General features: G+C 36.2%; 1 protein-coding gene across 2 annotated transcripts in view; it reads right to left on the minus strand.

The window, feature by feature from the left end:
- LOC127840148 (centrosome-associated protein 350-like) overlaps positions 1-19436 on the minus strand; it is a 130529-nt gene that overhangs the window by 96943 nt on the left and 14150 nt on the right. For both annotated transcript variants that reach the window (XM_052368627.1, XM_052368626.1), the window contains exon 4: positions 9234-9380. In XM_052368627.1, the coding sequence (XP_052224587.1) occupies positions 9234-9380 (147 nt within the window). The remainder of the gene's footprint in view (positions 1-9233; positions 9381-19436) is intronic.

Consider the following 19436-nt stretch of genomic DNA (forward strand, 5'->3'; position numbering starts at 1 on the left):
ATGTCAACTTCACTAATGCCAACATGACATATGTTTGGACACAGCCAAAGCCACCTGCAGTCAGTAAAATAGGAGTTGCTTGGATGGGATTGGGGAGAATCACTGTGATGACCAAATGATGGCCAAAAAATCCCAATTGAAGATTTCCCAAAAAAAATTAACAGTTAATTAATTTATCTAAATAATCTATTAGCCTCGGTGACCTTGACCCCAATGACCTCAAACCTCATCAAAAAGGTAGAGGTCCATGCAAGGTACCTACTCACCAAATATGTAAGAGATCGGTAAAATATTGAAGGCGCTATGAGAAACTGTAACAAAAGTGTGACGGAAGGAAGTAATGAAGAAAGGAAGGACAAACAGGCAACTATATGCTCCCCAAATATATTTTCGGGGAGCAATTAAAAATCACTGTCTATTTTCATCTCCAGTATTCTTCATTGTTCATTAGAACTGTATACTTCCTAGATGGATGCTAAACAATTGGCTGTATATTAAAACACAACACAATAAATGAACTCATCTATTTTTCAAAAATGATCTGCTATAAGTGAATATTTAACAAGGGACAAAATTGTCACAAAACCAGGTTTTCATTGTGAAAAAAAAATCTGATAAAGGGAGAAAACTCAAACTGAACTTTTGAAATGACCAAAAAAAATTAACCCCCTTTGTAAGTTTTTTTTTTTTTTAAATCTATTTTTAGTCGTGGCGACCTTGACATTGGAGATATTGACGTGATTCTTTCGTGGGACACACCGTCCCATGATGGTGAACAAATGTGCCAAATGATTTTAAAATCTCACAATGAATGACATAGTTATGGCCAGGACAAGCTCATTTATGGCCATTTTTGACCTTTGAACTCAAAGTGTGACCTTGACCTTGGAGATATCGACGTAATTATTTCGCGCGACACACCGTCCAATGATGGTGAACAAATGTGCCAAATGATTTTAAAATCTGACGATGAACGACATAGTTATGGCTCGGACAAGCTCATTTATGGCCATTTTTGACCTTTGAACTCAAAGTGTGACCTTGACCTTGGAGATATCGACGTAATTATTTCGCGCGACACACCGTCCAATGATGGTGAACAAATGTGCCAAATGATTTTAAAATCTGACAATGAACGACATAGTTATGGCCCGGACAAGCTTATTCCGCCAGCCCGCCAGCCAGCCAGCCCGCCAGCCAGCCAGCCAGCCCGCCCGCATTCGCCAATCTAATAACCAGTTTTTTCCTTCGGAAAACCTGGTTAATAAAAACAATACATAAAAAGTCTCCTAAAATGTATTTAATAATAATCAACATGAACCATGCAAAACAGTTGACTAAATTCACCCAAATTTAAAAATAGTATCTGACCAATCAATATGGCAAAAATTCTAGTAATAACAATACAAAGTTATGCATCATTATACATGTGCCAATCCATTAAAAACAAGGCTATTGTCAAGCAATATGGTCCCCTACCGGCTCCACCATTGTCAGAAATTCCACCATTTTCAGAATTAATTTTTTTGGTTGCCATAGCAACCACAATTTTTGACGTAGGAACAAAATGAAATGACGTGCATAATGTCCATATTGCAATCTATTCATGTTGCAAGTTTCATGAAAAAATATTAAGAACTTTCAAAGTTATCGCAGGATCCAGAAAAGTGAGCAGGATCCACATTTTCAGCAGTATTTCTAGTCTATTTGTTGCCATAGCAACCAGAATTCTTTACGTAGGAACAAAATGAAATCATGTGCATAATCTCCATATTGCCATTTGTCCATGTTTCAAGTTTCATGAAAAAATATGAAGAACTTTCAAATTTATCGCAGGATCCAGAAAAGTGTGACAGACTGACGGACCGACAGACTGACTCACAGACAGACCGACGGACTGACGGACAGACGGACAGACAGACACACAGAGCAAAAACCATTAGTCCCCTCCGGTGAAACCGGTAGGGGACAATAACCATCTGGAACCTTCATAACATAAGAATTATAGGAGCCTAGTAACGAACCAGTCACTTTTACATGGGAAATGCATTAATTCTGACATGCCAGTCTGCAATTGATATCAACAACTAGCTAACAAATATTCTTTAAAAGGAAGTTATTTGTCGTTTTTTTACATTTGTCAGTGCTGTCAAAAATAATCATTGGATGGGCAATTATTAGATCCACAGACAGTGTCACAGTATGACCACCTTCAATATTAAATAGCTGAAAAGATTCTTTTTCATCTGCACTTTCTCTTCCATTTTTTACTTTTGGTCTCTAATTATGCATGTTCTTCACTTGATGAGTTTCTAACAAAAAATATAATTATCTTGTCATATTGTCAAATTGACATTATTCATACTCACCAATGTAAAATTCCACTAGACAACTTCCACTGGCAACTCAAAGTTTGCTCAGGGCTAAAAAGGGATCTGAAATACCTGCCCATTCCTTCTGCCCCATTTTTAGATCAATCAGCACCTTTTTTTTTACCCTTTATCACTTAGATACGTATTTTCACGCATTTGTAGGCCCTTAGAAAGTTACGTTTAATAAAAGACCTTTCTTACTAGATTCAAGTTTTTAAGGCTTCATTTCCAAACCTTAGATTACTTAGGAGCAGTAACCAGCATAAAACCTGCTGTTTGCACATTTATTATTTCCACTTTGGCTCTGAGTGGGAAAGGGTTGAACAGTTTCTTGTCTGGAAGCAAGGTTATTCCACTTTGTTCATTTATGTGCAAGTAGAGGGAATATATGGTAATATTTTTATTGACAGCTTTTAGTTCCCCTAAGAATATCAATTTGTGTTGATATTCACAATTGTTTTGGACAAAAAGCATGTAATTTGGTATAATGGCAACTGTGAAACTGGGGGCCACTACAAAGTAACTAAGTAACAAGTAAGGGCGACCTGATTTTGTCAACTAGTTACAATGGTAGCCCTGCAGAGCAGAGTGGATATTTAAGACATTTTTACTACCCTGTCGGATACTGGTACTATAATAGACCTAGATATTACATGCAATATTTTAACCCTTTCACCCATAAGAAGCTAAGTGAAAATGGCTTTTGCAACCAGTTTAAAACCAGAACAGCCTGCGAGTAACTTGCAGTCTGTTTAGGTTGTATGCTGTTTGCTGCTCATCAGTATCATTCTTATAGTTGAAGCCTTTAAAACTTGAATCTAGTAAGAAAGGTCTTATGTTTAATCATATTTAACTTTCTAAGGGACTACAAATGCATAAACAAATGTATCTAAGGGTAAAGGGTTAAGCATTGCTTCACAAGGTCCAGGATTTGATAGGAAGGCAAAGAAAGCAATATATGTCCCCTTCCGGCTCCACCATTGTCAGATATTCCACAATTGTCAGAATTTATATATATATATATTTGTTGCCATAGCAACCAGAATTTTTGACGTAGGAACAAAATGACGTGCATAATGTCCATATTGCCATATATCCATGTTTCAAGTTTCATGAAAAAATATGAAGAACTTTAAAAGTTATCGCAGGATCCAGAAAACCACCATTTTCAACAGTATTTCTAGTCTTTTTGTTGCCATAGCAACCAGAATTTTTGACGTAGGAACAAATTGAAATGACGTGCATAATGTCCATATTGTTATCTATCCATGTTTCAAGTTTCATGAAAAAATATTAAGAATTTTTAAAGTTATAGCAGGATCCAGAAAAGTGTGACAGACTCACGGACTGACGAAAACCCAGAGCGCAAACCATAAGTCCCCTCCGGTTAAACCGTTAGGGAACAAAAATATGTCTCCTTATGTGTTGCTATAATTTAAAAAATCTGCAAACAAGTCTTTCTAAAAAAGATCTGTTTCATTTATTGCAAACATTATCAATCCTTCCAGCTATTCAATTGGAAACCACTATATTATAGATTTTTAATACGATCATAAATAAATAATGTCACTTTTTCCAATCAGGATAAATCAAAACATTAATAAAACTTGACTCTGAAAACACAGAACTGAACCAATAGTTTGATACTCAGTAATTTTGTCCCACTTAACAAGGCATGTATTTATTCAAGGAAGTTAAATGGGACTAATACTTAATACCAAATATTTCCAAAAGAAAGCCGAAAGTGCAATTATAGGCATTTAGTGCAATTATAGGCATTTAGTGCAATTATAGGCATTTCTTGGTGCAAGGATGAACATGCTTAAGGAAACGCTTCAAGTTTTCTGTCAAAACGCATTATCATTTCACTTAATAAATTGACATATAAACACCATTAGGCAAAACTTCAAAGCATACAAATATTATGAGCAAAAGTTCCAAAACAGGCCAGGACATTTAGACCTTCACTTTTCAAAAGAACTCCTCCTTCAAATTTGAATGTTTAAATCGTTAATATTGATAAACAGATTTTGATAAAGAAAGTCATATTTGTTTGTGTTGCTGATTATATTTTAATGTAATATAAAGCTTTATTTTATTTATGGGAAATCACATGATTCTTATATGACCAATCTAGCTATTGTGGCATGTTCAATGTCGCAAATTTTTCATCCATGTTCTGATATTATGCCATTAATAGTGAAAGTGGGTGTCACATAAAATGTACCCATATCCCTTTACCACTTAGATATGTATTTTGATGCATTTGTAGTCCCTCACAAAGTTAAATTTAAATCAGTGCTCCAGCTAAGCCTAAATTGAAAGGCGCCCTGCCCTTCGGAACCTCCGCCCTGCCCTCCCTAGGCCCCCTCCCCTGCCCTTAAAAGAAATATACATATTTTTTTCACATATGATAATAAAAAAAAATATTGTATTACATTGAAATTAATTTATTCCTCATCGTAGAAAATATATTTGAATGGTTTAATAATAATGGGAATAATATATTCTAACAATTATTAATAACATGTAAATTAACATGCAACAGGAAGCATTCCAGAAACATCCGCATGCTCGAAAGTGCCCTTCTGACAAAGTACTGCGTGTCAAAAGTGCCTTTTTGACAAAAAAGCTCAACCTGCATTCCCTTTTCAAATCCTAGCTGGAGCACTGATAAATAAATACCTTCCTTACTCATTCAAATTAAAGGCTTCATTTCCAACCCTTAGTATGATACTGATCAGCAGCAAACAGCATAAAACCTGAACAGACTGCAAGTAACTTGCAGGCTGTTCTGGTTTTATGTTGTTTGCATAAGCCATTTTCACTCTGCTTCTTATGAAGGAAAGGGTAAACAGTGAAAGTGGGGGTCACAAAAATGTACTGATATCTCACCTTTAACAGATCAGTGCCTTATCAATGACACCACTTGCAGATCAATAAAATATCTGACATTGTGATATTTGCACAGGAATGCCTTATGTGTCTTCACATCTCTCCCATTGGAGAATTCGGCAAATAGTTTCAAGTGTGATGTTTTCTCAAGAAGCATGATTAAAAAATTTAGCTTCTTGTTAAAAGTAGACAAGAATCTTAGAACTATGTAACCTGTTGTAGTAAAACCCTGTTTGACCATAGCTAATTGCTTGTGATGTACATGTTTCATACAAACATAAAATCAGTCTTTGCAAAATTACCAGTAGGGTTGTGACTGGCAAAATTACATTTGAGACCCACTCTAGAAAAACGAGGCTTAATGCATGTGTGTTAACCATTAACCCTTTCAGTGCTGGAACCGAATTTTGAAGGCCTTTGCAAACAGTTTGGATCCAGATGAGAGGCCACAGAACGTGGCGTCTCATCAGGATCCAAACTGTTTGCTATTCTGACAGTATTCTTTGAAAAAAATCGAAGAAATGGCTAATTTTAGAAATTCAGCAGACGACATTTTAGCAGATGACAAATTTCCCAGCATGCAAAGGGTTAACCACTTAGATACGCATTTTGACACATGTGTAGTCCCTTGGGAATTAGATACATCTAATTAAAAACCTTCCTTACTAGATTCAAGTTCTTAAGACTTCATTTCCAACCCTTATATACTGATTAGCAGCAAACAGCATAACACCTGAACAGACTGCAAGTTACTTGCAGACTGTTCTGGTTTTATGCTGGTTCACTTTGCAGCTTATCGGGGAAAGGGTCAATACATGTGCGTTAAGTGTCATCCCAGTCTGCTTTAATTGTATTTTTCGATAAAGTAATTCTATTCTTCGTGAAAATCCAGATCTTAATTTTATAATTAATTCTGTTGATTATATAATGCCAATAAAAGCAGTTTTGATAGTTTAATTATCTTAACCCTAATAGCGATGGAACCGAATTTTGAAGGCCTTTGCAAACAGTTTAAATCCAGATAAGACGCCACAGAACATGGCGTCTCATCAGGATTCAAACTGTTTGCTATTCTGATAGTATTCTTTGAAAAAAATCGAAGAAAATGCTAATTCTAGAAATTCAGCAGACGATATTTTTGCAGACACTAAATTTCCCAGCATGCTAAGGATTAAATTGCATATTGCAAAGATCTGAAAATATCTTTTATATAACATTTAAGTCAGTCTAGGCCTTATAAAGACTGCAGAACATGTCATATATGTATCCAGCTGCACTCTAACCCTTTGCATGCTGGGAAATTTGTCGTATGCTAAAATGTTGTCTGCTGAATTTCTAAAATCATCATTTTCTTCACTTTTTTTAAACAACCACTATCAGAATAGCAGACAGTTTGGATCAAGATCAGACGCCACGTTTTGTGGCTTCTGATCTTGATCCAAACTGTTTGCAAAAGCTTTTAACATTCGGTTCCAGCGCTATAAGGGCTAAGAAAATTGTGATGTATGCATGGACATAAATTATCATCCCAGATTAGCTACAAAAAAGATGTGTTTGTGAAACACTATGCCCCCCCATATATTTGACCTTTGACCTTGAAGGATGACCTTGACCTTTCTCAACTCAAAATGTGCAGCTACATGAGATACACATGCATGCCAAATGTATCAAGCTGCTATCTTCAATATTGCAAATGATATGGCCAATGTTTGACACAAACAGACCAACAAACAAACCAAACAAACAAACAGACAGGGCAAAAACAATATGTCCACCCGTATAGATGGGGGACATGAAAATAACATTAAAAGCGGAAAGTGTTCTTCGAGATAAGCCTGTGCAGACTGCACAGGCTAATTAATCTGTGACAATATTTTACACACATGCATTAGGCCTGGTGATCCCAGGGTATGGCTCCATTATAAATTCTATTCCGGGCACATACCCATGCCTGACAATTAGGGCCGGGCACCCATATACCCATGCCTGACAATTAGGGCCGGGCACATACCCATGCCTGACAATTAGGGCCGGGCACATACCCATGCCTGACAATTAGGGGCCGGCACCCATATACCCATGCCTGACAATTAGGGCCGGGCACATACCCATGCCTGACAATTAGGGCCGGGCACATACCCATGCCTGACAATTAGGGCGACATTAAAATTATCATTCTGCATTATTTGGTATTCAAAAGTTTGAGCAAATAATCCATATAAAAGACAATATACACCCATTGCATGGTTGTGCTCCACAAAAGTTTTATGAAGTCTTTATGAGCTCTCCATTATAATAAATTTGGATAGCACATATATAAAGAAACCAAAGAAAAGACAAACGCCCACTGGCTGTGGTCAAAAGCAGTGTCATAAAGAACTCGAGAGCTCTCCATTATAGTAAATTTGGATAACACCTCAAACAAATATTTTTCTTCTGTAATTAACACTGTCACTACAGTGACAACATTAAAGGCTTAAGAATGCCAAGTTGTAAATACAGGAACTTATGAAATGCATTTATAACATTGTTATTGATCATACTTACATGAAATGTTTTCACTTTTTTCCCCACTATTAAAAGAAAACGCTATTTATCTATGTCAAAACAACAACTTTTAAGCTTCACATAATAGATATAAAATCCACATGTATTATTTGTTACACTTGTAACAAATCACACAAACAAACACTGCGAAATAAATGTTGTGTTTTCAACGAACATTCCCTGAAGTACAAATGTCCCCATAAAGTTTGGCTAGCACCTCTCCGAAACTGCATAGCAAAAACATAGTATTGGAAAATACTCTACTATAATTATAGTCTAAAGTTTTAAAACAAACGCAGTTTGAACAACAGTTCTCATTTCTACATTGTTGTATGTAGTAAGTAATCAGTCTGTAGATAATGCATTATGCTTCCATGGATCTGATATAGATAAAGAATGAAAGACCGCAATTTGGCTTTTGTCCGAAATCAGTTAACATAATAAAAGATATTGTTGAGCTAGGGCTGTTAGAAGGTATATCCAAAACATGCAATTAACACAATTTAGTTCAGTTCATGAATTCTTAAGTCATTTCAACATTGACATCTTTATTTTATGGATCACTTAAATAATCAAACAATTTTTCATTGTCCCTTAGCATATCTGATACAAAGCAGGACACAGTTCCACTTTAACAAAGTATATCAGTGAATTATAAAATGATACTAAAGAAATGTCATAATCAAACAAGAGTGGCATTTCTGTTGAGTTATTTGACCTTTTCAATTAATGAATTAAGTTCACTTCAATAAATATTATATATATTTCATAAAATAACCAACACTTCTACAAACAGGCAGCAATCAATAATAACCTGAACAAGGGTATCAATTTCATATATATATTTTAAAATAAGTGTTGTATGTGCAAAATACCACACATTCAAAAGAGTTTCTTAACCCTTTGCATGCTGGGAAATTTGTCGTATGCTAAAATGTCGTCTGCTGAATTTCTAAAATTAGCATTTTCTTCGATTTTTTTCAAAGAATATTATCAGAATAGGAAACAGTTTGGATCCTGATGAGACGCCAGGGTTAATCTCAACTTTGAGACTAAGTATTGGAAAATATTTTCAAAATATGGGCCGTGCTGTGAGGAAAAGGGGTTTAAACATGTGCATTAAGTCACCAAAAACTTGATTTATGTTAAGAAGAGACTTTCTTGAAACGAAAAATATCATAAAAAAGGAAAGTCAAGTGGTAGACATTTTGGAAGACATTAGTACTAAGCAAATAAATAAAAAGGCCAAGAATAAGAAAACCGCTTACCAAGCATGACTTACTCAAAAAGGGCATTGGTGGCAAATATTGAAAATAAAAAAATACTTATAGTTGAAAATAAAATAAATATTTATAGAAATATAGAAACAAAAAAAGCCCTGTCCAAAAATTAGAAAAACACTTAACAATCATGACTTACTGCTGAAGGGTATTGCTCGCTAACATTGAAGGTTGTGTTCATGTCTGATGGGCCATAGTCAGTAATGCTGGTCTCCCCTGTCTGGTTCAGCATCGAGGGCACGTGATATCGCTCCACCTCATCCAGGCGATGTTCGATCTTACGTAACTGAAATAGCGCCATTTCTTATGTAACTGAAACGCACCAGATCGAACGTAACTAAAATAGCCCCAGATCATACGCAACTGAAATAGCCCCAGATCATATGTAACTGAAATAGCCCCAGATCATACGTAACTGAAATAGCCCCAGATCATACGTAACTGAAACAGCGCCAGATCTAACGTAACTTAAATAGCGCCAAATCTAATGTAACAGAAATAACCCCAGATCGTGCATAAATGAAACGGTTCCAGATCTTAAGTAACTGAAATAGCGCCAGATCTAAGGCCAGGTAACTGAAATAGCGCCAGATCTAACGTAATTAAAATAGCCCCAGATCGGACATAAGATCTATCTTATTACTGAAATAGCGCTAATCTAACGTAACTGAACAGTTGCCAGATCTTACATGACTGAAATAGCGCAAGATCTATCATAACTGAAATAGCGCAAGATCTAATGTAACTGAAATAGCACAAGATCTAACGTAACTGAAATAGTGCAAGTTCTAACGTAACTGAAATAGCGCAAGTTCTAGCGTAACTGAAATAGCGCCAGATCTTACATAATTGAAACAGCACCAGATCTCTAACTTGTGGCCAGGCAGGAATGGACCTGAGGGCTAGCAAAATCCAACACCCTGGAATTAATCACAAACCAATCGCACGTGTAAAATGATTTAAATCAAACTAGACAGAGCCTTCACAAGACCAGTTCTGTACATTAATTTTGAGTTTTTTCAAGAAGTCATAAATAAAGCTGTCTCCAAGGATACAAACGCACTGCTTTTTCTCACCATTTTGGGAATAATAAGTCATGACGTATGAAATTGAGAATTTTAATGGCAATTTACTTCAAATTGGAAAGAAGTATTATTTCTATACTTATATTCTAAACTTATACATAATGGAAAATACTAAACATAAAGATATCAGTTAAATGGTTATAACAACTTCAAACAATTGAATGGTTAAAATATAAACGTTTTTAGGGACTGGATATGGGGGAAAAAAAACTTTTTGCCATTTGGAATATGACAGAATAAGTTATAAAATCAGCCAGGAACGCCCTGATTTAATGAATTGTTCATGATTTCAGTGGATAAATGCAAAAATATCATGGGACTGAATGATTAAAAATGATATTCATTTAATTTTGTAGTTTTATTCACTTAAGGACAAATTGCTATTGTATTTAACAAATGTATACAACTGGTTTTCGAAGAAGCAATACAAAGTTATCATATTATTTCTAGCAGAAATCTTTTCTATGATGCACATTTGCAAGTTGAAGTCTCCAAGAAATGACCAGATCAAGTAACAGCAAAACATGTATCAATTGTATAGCAATTCAATTTATATCCAATCAACTCAATCCAATGCATTAAACGCCACAATAATAACATAATAGGAAGATTTATTACTGATCACTGATCATGGGCAAGAAATCAGCAGCAGTAAACAATACAATGTGGTACTGAAACATTGAATCATTGCTATCGATCCCATGCCATTTTGACCTTACCATTCTTTATCCCCATACACCTGCTGTCCTATCAATTATTTGCTGTACTTACATTGCCAAGTGATTGAAGACAAACCTAAGAGATATCTCAATTAAAAACTCTAGTGTTTTTTTAACACATTCCCAACATCTTAGTGGATTTAGATACATTCTGAATGCTTTAATAAGTAATACATTGAATATTTTGTTTCATTAGCCAGTTGCTATTTAAAGTATGAAAACAAATCAAACTTCCTCATTGTATTAATCAACTCTTTTACACATTTTTTACAAGTTTTTGGTGTGTAAAAATGAAATGAAAAAATGATTTGATGGTACCCACCCTTGTTTGTGACACGCCATTTTGTTATTTTAGTACATTATGACCTCATAATATCAACTATAATAAGCATAAAATAACACAAATTCACCAAAACTGGAGTTGATCATATGTAAGGTTTTCCTGGCCAAACAGGTTTTTGATAAAACCATCAGAGCTCCAGATAAGGGTTGTATTTTCGTAATTACGAATTATTTTCAAGTCCGTTACGTATTTATTTTAAAATCTTGTCGTACCATTAAGAATTACAAAATCAAGTTACGAATATTATTTTTACATCGGTTCGTATCGATTTTTATTGAGATCTTTTCGCGTATTAAAGATCTTTGTGGTGCTTATATAGAATGGTTATCGGGTTTGTTTTACAAAGCGCATTTTTTCCAATAAAAGCGGCGTAGTAAAAGTCTATCTGTCAAAACACAATGGCGGCACCCAGAGAGCGTCCTAAAAAACTGCTAAGCGTCCAAAAACACACTTTTAACATATTGTGCGCAAAGTGAGCCGAAGTTAAATGTTGAGAAAGACATTATAGAAAAGATCTTAAACGATGTTGTATGTTCAGTTGCCGACACAGACGGAAAAGCTAAACAAAAACGCGACACGACGGGTCCAAACTTAAACACAAAAAACAAACATTGAACGAGTGGAAGGGACAAGTCCCGTGGCTAATCGTTGAAAAGATTGAAGGGAAGACCCGTTTTAATTGTGAAATATGTAAACAAATTCATCTAAGGCATGCAATCTAAGCACAGTTTGGGCATATGAAGGTATTTGAAAAATAAAATTGTATAATACTGAAAAGACACTGTTGAACTCGTATAAATAAAGTTGCTAGTTTGGTATTTTGATTTTTTTGCATGAAAATAACCATTATTATTTATTTTTAGGTCATTTAAAAAAAAAAAAGAATTATTTTCCAAAACTTTGTAGTTACGTTAAGAATAAAATTTCAGAGTTAAGAATTCTTTTTGAAAATCTGGTAGTAATTTAAGAATTTCACAAAACCTTATCTGGAGCTCTGAAACCATCCACCAAAATGTAGTTTAAATGGCTTGAGACTTATTTGGCACTATTTAACTGAATTTGGTTATGGAACTTCTTTAACAACCAGTGTACTTATATATAAAGGGATTTATATATAGTATGATACTATAAGAGTTATAGTAAGCACATAGGAAATACAATACCCCTGATATTAACACCACACATGTCACAGAGAAACACAATGGGAGGTACTCAATATTGGCAAACATGAGTGACCCAGATGTATGAACAAAACAAACAAGTTAACCCTTTCCCACATACATTATGTAAGAAGCAATGTGAATATGCCTTTGTGCAAACAGCATCAAACCAGAACAGCCTGCAAGTAACTCGCAGACTGTTCAGGTTAAATGCTGTTTGCTGCTCATCTGAGTATCTAAGGATTGTAAATGAAGCCTATAAAACTTAAGAATCTAGTAAGAAAGGTCTTAAATGAAATAAAACTTTTAAAGGGACTACAAATGCGTGAAAATACTTATATACAATACAGCCAACGCGGCACAAACATCATCCGCGGCTACGCCACAGCCAGAAATTTAGTACGTGGCGGCCGTGTCGAGTGTTCACGCGACGTTTAGCCGAGGCACTAGGCATCGCTCCGCGCAACAACGCGGAGTCTGTTTTAACCTCGGGTACTTTAGCGGAGTAAATCCGACGCATACGTACACGGCGGATTGAGTGAAAAGATACACACCTACATGTACATTTGTGTAGCAAAGAAACCTAGATTTACACTACTTTCATATTTATTATTTTCACGTTTTGTAATGTTTCGTTCGATTCTGAAACAAGCTTTATTAAATTTGTAATCCGAAACACGCTTTCGAATTTTAATGCTAATGCAACATTAACACATTCTAGCATCAAATAAACAGTGCTTAAATATCCTTTGTCTCCATAAAAAGCGCGCAAAAATTATGCAGACATGTACAACGTCGCATGGAAAGTTTGGGTGTATTTTGTGTTGTAAAAAAACATGTACATCACGTCAGGCGATTTATGCGTGTTCAGTGGAAAAAAAACGCCCCGATTGGACATTATTTCATCACATCTTTAAATAGTAACAAATGTCAAAATGCATTTGATACTTAAGAATAATTGCGAATGTGTGTGTGTCTTGAGCACTTTTATCGTAAATATTTACCGGAATTTGCTTATAAACTGGAATATACTGGATTATCGGGTAATGATTAGCGATATCAAATGTATAAAATAAACAAAATGAAACTACTTTACATACGCATAGTCAAACAATAGTTATAATAAGCTGATAATAAACAAAACAACAATTAAGTGTTGGTTATTGATGTGGCTTCAAATTGCTAATTGTCTCAGCTAAAATATAATAGCAAAAACAACAAGCAATTATAAATCCACCACCTGCTGGAGTCCTGACCACTCGTATGTGAGAAAACATAATTACGTGACATTGTTTATATGCTAATACATGTTGTTGTAAAAATTAAACCCAAAACAAATATGTTTGTTGATCGTTTAATATAAAGACAATAATCATATGGCGCAATAAACGCACACAAAGTAATTTAAAGTACTTTAGCCGATTCTAAAAATGACAATGGCAAATGATTATTGGAATTTTATTAATACATGCCCGTGATTATCGTATTTTATTTTTATAAATTCGATTTTTTTTTATTTGCATTCTTTTAAAATAAGAATTATTTCTATCCGGATGACAGCAATTTCTTTAGAAACGGGAATGCAATCACTAAAAACAAAACAACAGCATACTTTTTTATTAACTAGTTTATCTATTTTGAATCTGTGCACATTAAATTAATTATGATTTTAAGTATCATTATAATTGCTCTTTTAAATTTCTTTGAATAACTAATCATTTTAAAAAGATTTTGATTTGAAGATGTGTATCGACTCGGCGTCATGTCGCAGATCGCTGCTTGCCTCGGCGGACAGATGCGAAGCTTCGAGACGAAATGCAACTTGCCGCCGCATACTGACGCGGCTTCAACGGCCGATTCCGCATCGACTTGTTGCGCCTTGCCGCCGCGGATCGCGAAATATGTTTGTTCCATGTTGGCTGTACTGTATTTACTGGTAGTCAGTTAAAAGAGAGCTTTATAACCAGGGTTGTCATAATAACCGATTGCCGATCAAATTCATCTATTTAAAATCCAGACAATCGGTTGTTTTTCCCGAATCTTTAAAATTGCGATAGGAAGTTTTGATCTCGCAAACCGACAATAATAGCAAGGAATAACCGTAGTATAGTAGAGCAGGGTTTTTTTTCCACTTTTTGGGAAGATAGCCCATGGCTTTGGATTTGGGAATTTTATCGGCATTTTCATGAAATTGGGAAAATATATTCATTATCCTTTTTTTCCACACGAAAAGTCCACTGATTAGGGAAATACTAAATTTGATTTAACTCTTTATAATCATTCAAATTAAAAGAAAAAAAATCATATAATACTTGTTAGATGTAATTAAATTAAAATTGAGATAAAATACACATAAGACTTCTTTCTAAAAAAAAAAAAAAAAAAAAAAAAATTTTTTATTTTTTTTTGGCAATTGGGAATTTTTTGCCACATTTTGGGGAAAAAGTACACTTTTTGGGATTGGGAACATAGCCGCATTTCGGCTATAAAATCGGGCCCAAAAAAACCCTGTAGAGCGACGCCAGGTCATTCAGTCCGTTAACTCCGCCTAAGAGCTACTGTTTTTCTCAGTGAGTGGCCAAATATTGATTTTTTCCAGCTGTCAATCAAATTCTTCTTGGTAAGCCCATCAACCAATGAGCACTCAGGCAGCCGAATACACGCCGACCCCACGTGAAACTGTATCAAATAACTGTACATTTCACATATTTTTACTGACCTTATCTCAACGAATGAAGCACTGCAGATAAAGCGTAACTATCTAGTTTTTTTAGTTAGAGAAAAAGATTCCATAAAAAAAAATGCTCTACGATTTTCTACCAAAATAACTACGTTAGCGTTACCGATCGCCGAAATCGCCATTGGCGATTACAATTCCTAGCTGGCGATTAAAAATAAGATTTTCATGAAATTGGCGATTGAGAAAAAATAGACCCTGTGCTTTACAAATGCACACTCTAAATGCCTGTTTTCAGGCCGTATCAATCGCCAGAAACATCGCTAAGATTACACAGATAACATCCTTACCGGAAAGGCCCCAGGGGATAATGACGACCGCCTAGGTCGATAATCCACATGGCTAATGTCTTAATTGGTCAAGCTTTACACTGCGACCAGACTTTTTTAACATTTGGGTTACTTGGCTATTTACGCGATGACTGAATCACTGAAGCGTGCCGTGTATGACCTATGCTATAGATGTTATGATTCAACGTTATCGAATCGACCAGTACGGAATTGTCGTTTAATCAGATGGGCGGAGTTATGGCATTGACATAGCCACTATAAACTAATTTCCCAAGACACAACGATTTTGATTGGCTAAAAAAGTAGATAAGAGTTACTTCCCTTTACGGTCGCTATGCGACTTGAAAGACCGATTTAGAAAGTGAGTTGCAGATTCTGGGAAAAATGGATGCTGCGAGCGAAAATGGAAAGTCGAAGCAACAGAAATTAACACAATTCTTTAGAAAAGAAAGCGGACAGAATAATGTAAACTCAGAAAATGACCAAATGTTAGGTTCGCGATCGGAGGACGTCTAAAATAGTGCAGACGTGAATGCAGAATCAGAAACGTCTATACCTGTCAAGGTTCACTGCTTCGTCGTGAGTCTCACGGTTTTTGACGTGCAATGGCGGTCTCATGCTGACTTAGTAATTTCTAACGCATTTCTTCAAAAACAAAAAAAAATGTTTGGATTTAATAAAATGTCGTATAATTACTTCCGAGACGGGCGGGCTGCTTTAGTGGTTTAAAACCTAAATACCACATGTACCGAAAACTGTTTAACGGTGTTAGTGTATCATTATCACTACGCCACTGGTGTCTATGTAAACAAATAAATTGGCTGCAAAATGTCAGCAAGTGGCTCACCAGCAAAGAAAACTTTTCAAGCAAAAAGGGCTAATTTCAGAAACAAATAGTCTTAATTTTGCTCAGAAAATAGCCCCAAAACGCACCACAGACAATCTAGGATCAAAACAAAATCCGGGGAGGGGGGGGGGGGCATGCCGCCGGACCCCCCTAGATTTGGCGACTAAGTTTTTTTCCTTAGCGCCAACCTAGAATAAGATATTAGCGACCTCTGCGCTACGAAGTTGTTATTCAGCAATTAAATATTCAAGTCCACGCTTTCCCCAACTCGAATGAAGAATGACGAAATGCTGTCTATTTATGGCATGGTTTTCATCTCATAATGAAATCTGAAAATGATTTCGGATCGCACATTTGATTATACGCATTTGAAAATACTTCAACTGAATAATGCATTTTGTTATACAAATGGTCATAACACATAATGTAATAAGTAGGTAAATAACGTGTTTTAAGATTGCCAAACTATGCATACATATAGGTTTACATGCATGAATGACCTAACAAGTTATATCACGATCCGGAATGAAGTGTACTCGGTAAAATTTAAAGAAAGACGCGTTTTTATTTTCAGAAATTCACTTTCACAAACTTTTCTGAAAGGAGGTATATTTACAATTTAGATTGAGCGTTGATTTGTCATAATTACTAAATATAAACGGTTCTCAATGCTCTCAAATCGCATCACGTGATTCACGCATGTTTAACGGGACTTCCCCAATCCCACAATTCAATTTGTATATGCACTTGCGTTAAATGGCGGACTTGGTGTTTACAAAATTCTTTAACGAATTTATCGTCAATATTGGCCTTATTTTGGTTTTGAACAAAGAAATCATAATAATTCTGGATTATCGATTCTGGTAATGGATAGAATTAGAACATGCAAAAATCTATTAATATAATATGTTTTTAGATTGCACAGTATACTAAAAATGTGAAAATCTTAAAATTTTCATTTCTTTTTAGACCTCATTTTAACTTTTTATGCTCTGAGAATAGCAGTATTTTGTCCCTCAAAATGTCTAATATTCGCCCCTGGACCCACTACCAGGGCCTTGCCCTGGACCCACAAGGGCGCCTAGGCGGCCCTCTTGACCCCGGCCTTAATCGGTTACTATCCCAAAATAATCCTTTGTCTGTGATCATAATGGCAACCCTGTATACTGCACCACTTTGTCAGCTATGTTCAAGGGCAAATAACTCAGGAATGCGTGGATACATGGAGTCGTGTTCTGAGAAAACTGGGCTTAATGCATGTGCGTAAAGTGTCGTCCCTGATTAGCCCATGCAGACTGCACAGGGTCCCTGATTAGCCCATGCAGACTGCACAGGGTCCCTGATTAGCCCGTGAAGACTGCACAGGGTCCCTGATTAGCCCATGCAGACTGCACAGGGTCCCTGATTAGCCCATGCAGACTGCACAGGGTCCCTGATTAGCCCATGCAGACTGCACAGGGTCCCTGATTAGCCCGTGAAGACTGCACTGGGTCCCTGATTAGCCCATGCAGACTGCACAGGGTCCCTGATTAGCCCATGCAGACTGCACAGGGTCCCTGATTAGCCCATGAAGACTGCACAGGGTCCCTGATTAGCCCATGCAGACTGCACAGGGTCCCTGATTAGCCCGTGAAGACTGCACAGGGTCCCTGATTAGCCCATGAAGACTGCACAGGGTCCCTGATTAGCCCGTGAAGACTGCACAGGGTCCCTGATTAGCCCATGCAGACTGCAAAGGGTCCCTGATTAGCCCATGCAGACTGCAAAGGGTCCCTGATTAGCCCATGAAGACTGCACAGGGTCCCTGATTAGCCCATGCAGACTGCACAGGGTCCCTGATTAGCCCATGCAGACTACACAGGGTCCCTGATGAGCCCATGCAGACTGCATAAGGTCCCTGATTAGCCCATGCAGACTGCAAAGGGTCCCTGATTAGCCCGTGAAGACTGCACAGGGTCCCTGATTAGCCCATGCAGACTGAATAGGGTCCCTGATTAGCCCGTGAAGACTGCACAGGCTAATCTGGGATAACACATATGGATTATGCTCAGTTTTCACAGAACACAACTCATGTAGATGAAGTTTCTTGCACATTCACATTTCATGTTGGCAACATATATTTGATTTAAGTTTCAATTTAATGGACTTAACATATGGAAGAAGTTTGCACTTTAACACACATACGGACAGAAAAACACACAGATTGACAAACTTACACAAAAAAGTGACTATAATATAAATATAACAAGAGATTGCCAAGCAATATTGTCCCTTACCAGTGAAACTCAACCATTGTCAGATAAAAAAAAAAATATTTGTTGCCATAGCAACCAGAATTCAGAAGCCATGATCAAAATTAGTGCAATGAAGCCTTTAAGTCTTGGTGCACTTGCTAAATGTTAACAAGGCCAGCTCAGATTCTCAGTGTCATTAACCCTTTACTGCCTACGTATTTTTACGAATTTGTTGTCTCTTAGAAAGTTAATTTTATTTTGAGACCTTTCTTTATTAATTCAATTTTTAAAGGCTTCATTTCAAACCCTTACATACTGATGAGCAGCAACCAACATAAAACCTGAACAGATTGCGGGGTACTCTCAGGCTGTTCTGAACAGATTGCCGGTTACTCTCAGGCTCTTCTGGTTTAATGTTGTTTGCACATAGCAATTGTCACTTTGCTTCTGAATGGGAAGGGTTAAGTGGGGCTTGTAACAATTTTTTTATCTTAAGTAAAAATTTTAACCAATTTATGCCTAGTGGACTCTCCCATCCTTCTAAATTGGATCAATTTATTTCCAAAATTAGGGATGTCTACAGGCTTTTTCCGCTCCATTTTTGGAATACGCCACACTGGAATTTTGGGAATTTCGCGTCGTGAAACCCCCATTTTTGGAAAAAAATTATTCGCAAAATTGGCTCAATATGGAAAAATTATCGCATGTAAATAGTGTTTCTTATATTTCAAAGAAGCCGTTAACTGGTAAATAATGACTATTTTGATAACTTATTATTAAAATTTTACAAAGTATTATGAACATGTGAGAAAAGTGCAGGTTTTTTAATCTGAATTTGAGGAAAAGGCCTGGCCTTTTTTGAGGTGAAAAAAATCGTGCGAAGCGCCGGATTTTGAGGAAAATAAGGAAAGTCTTAAATAATCATTA

The sequence above is a fragment of the Dreissena polymorpha genome, chromosome 7 (assembly GCF_020536995.1).
Source record: "Dreissena polymorpha isolate Duluth1 chromosome 7, UMN_Dpol_1.0, whole genome shotgun sequence".
Taxonomy (NCBI): Eukaryota; Metazoa; Mollusca; class Bivalvia; order Myida; family Dreissenidae; genus Dreissena; species Dreissena polymorpha.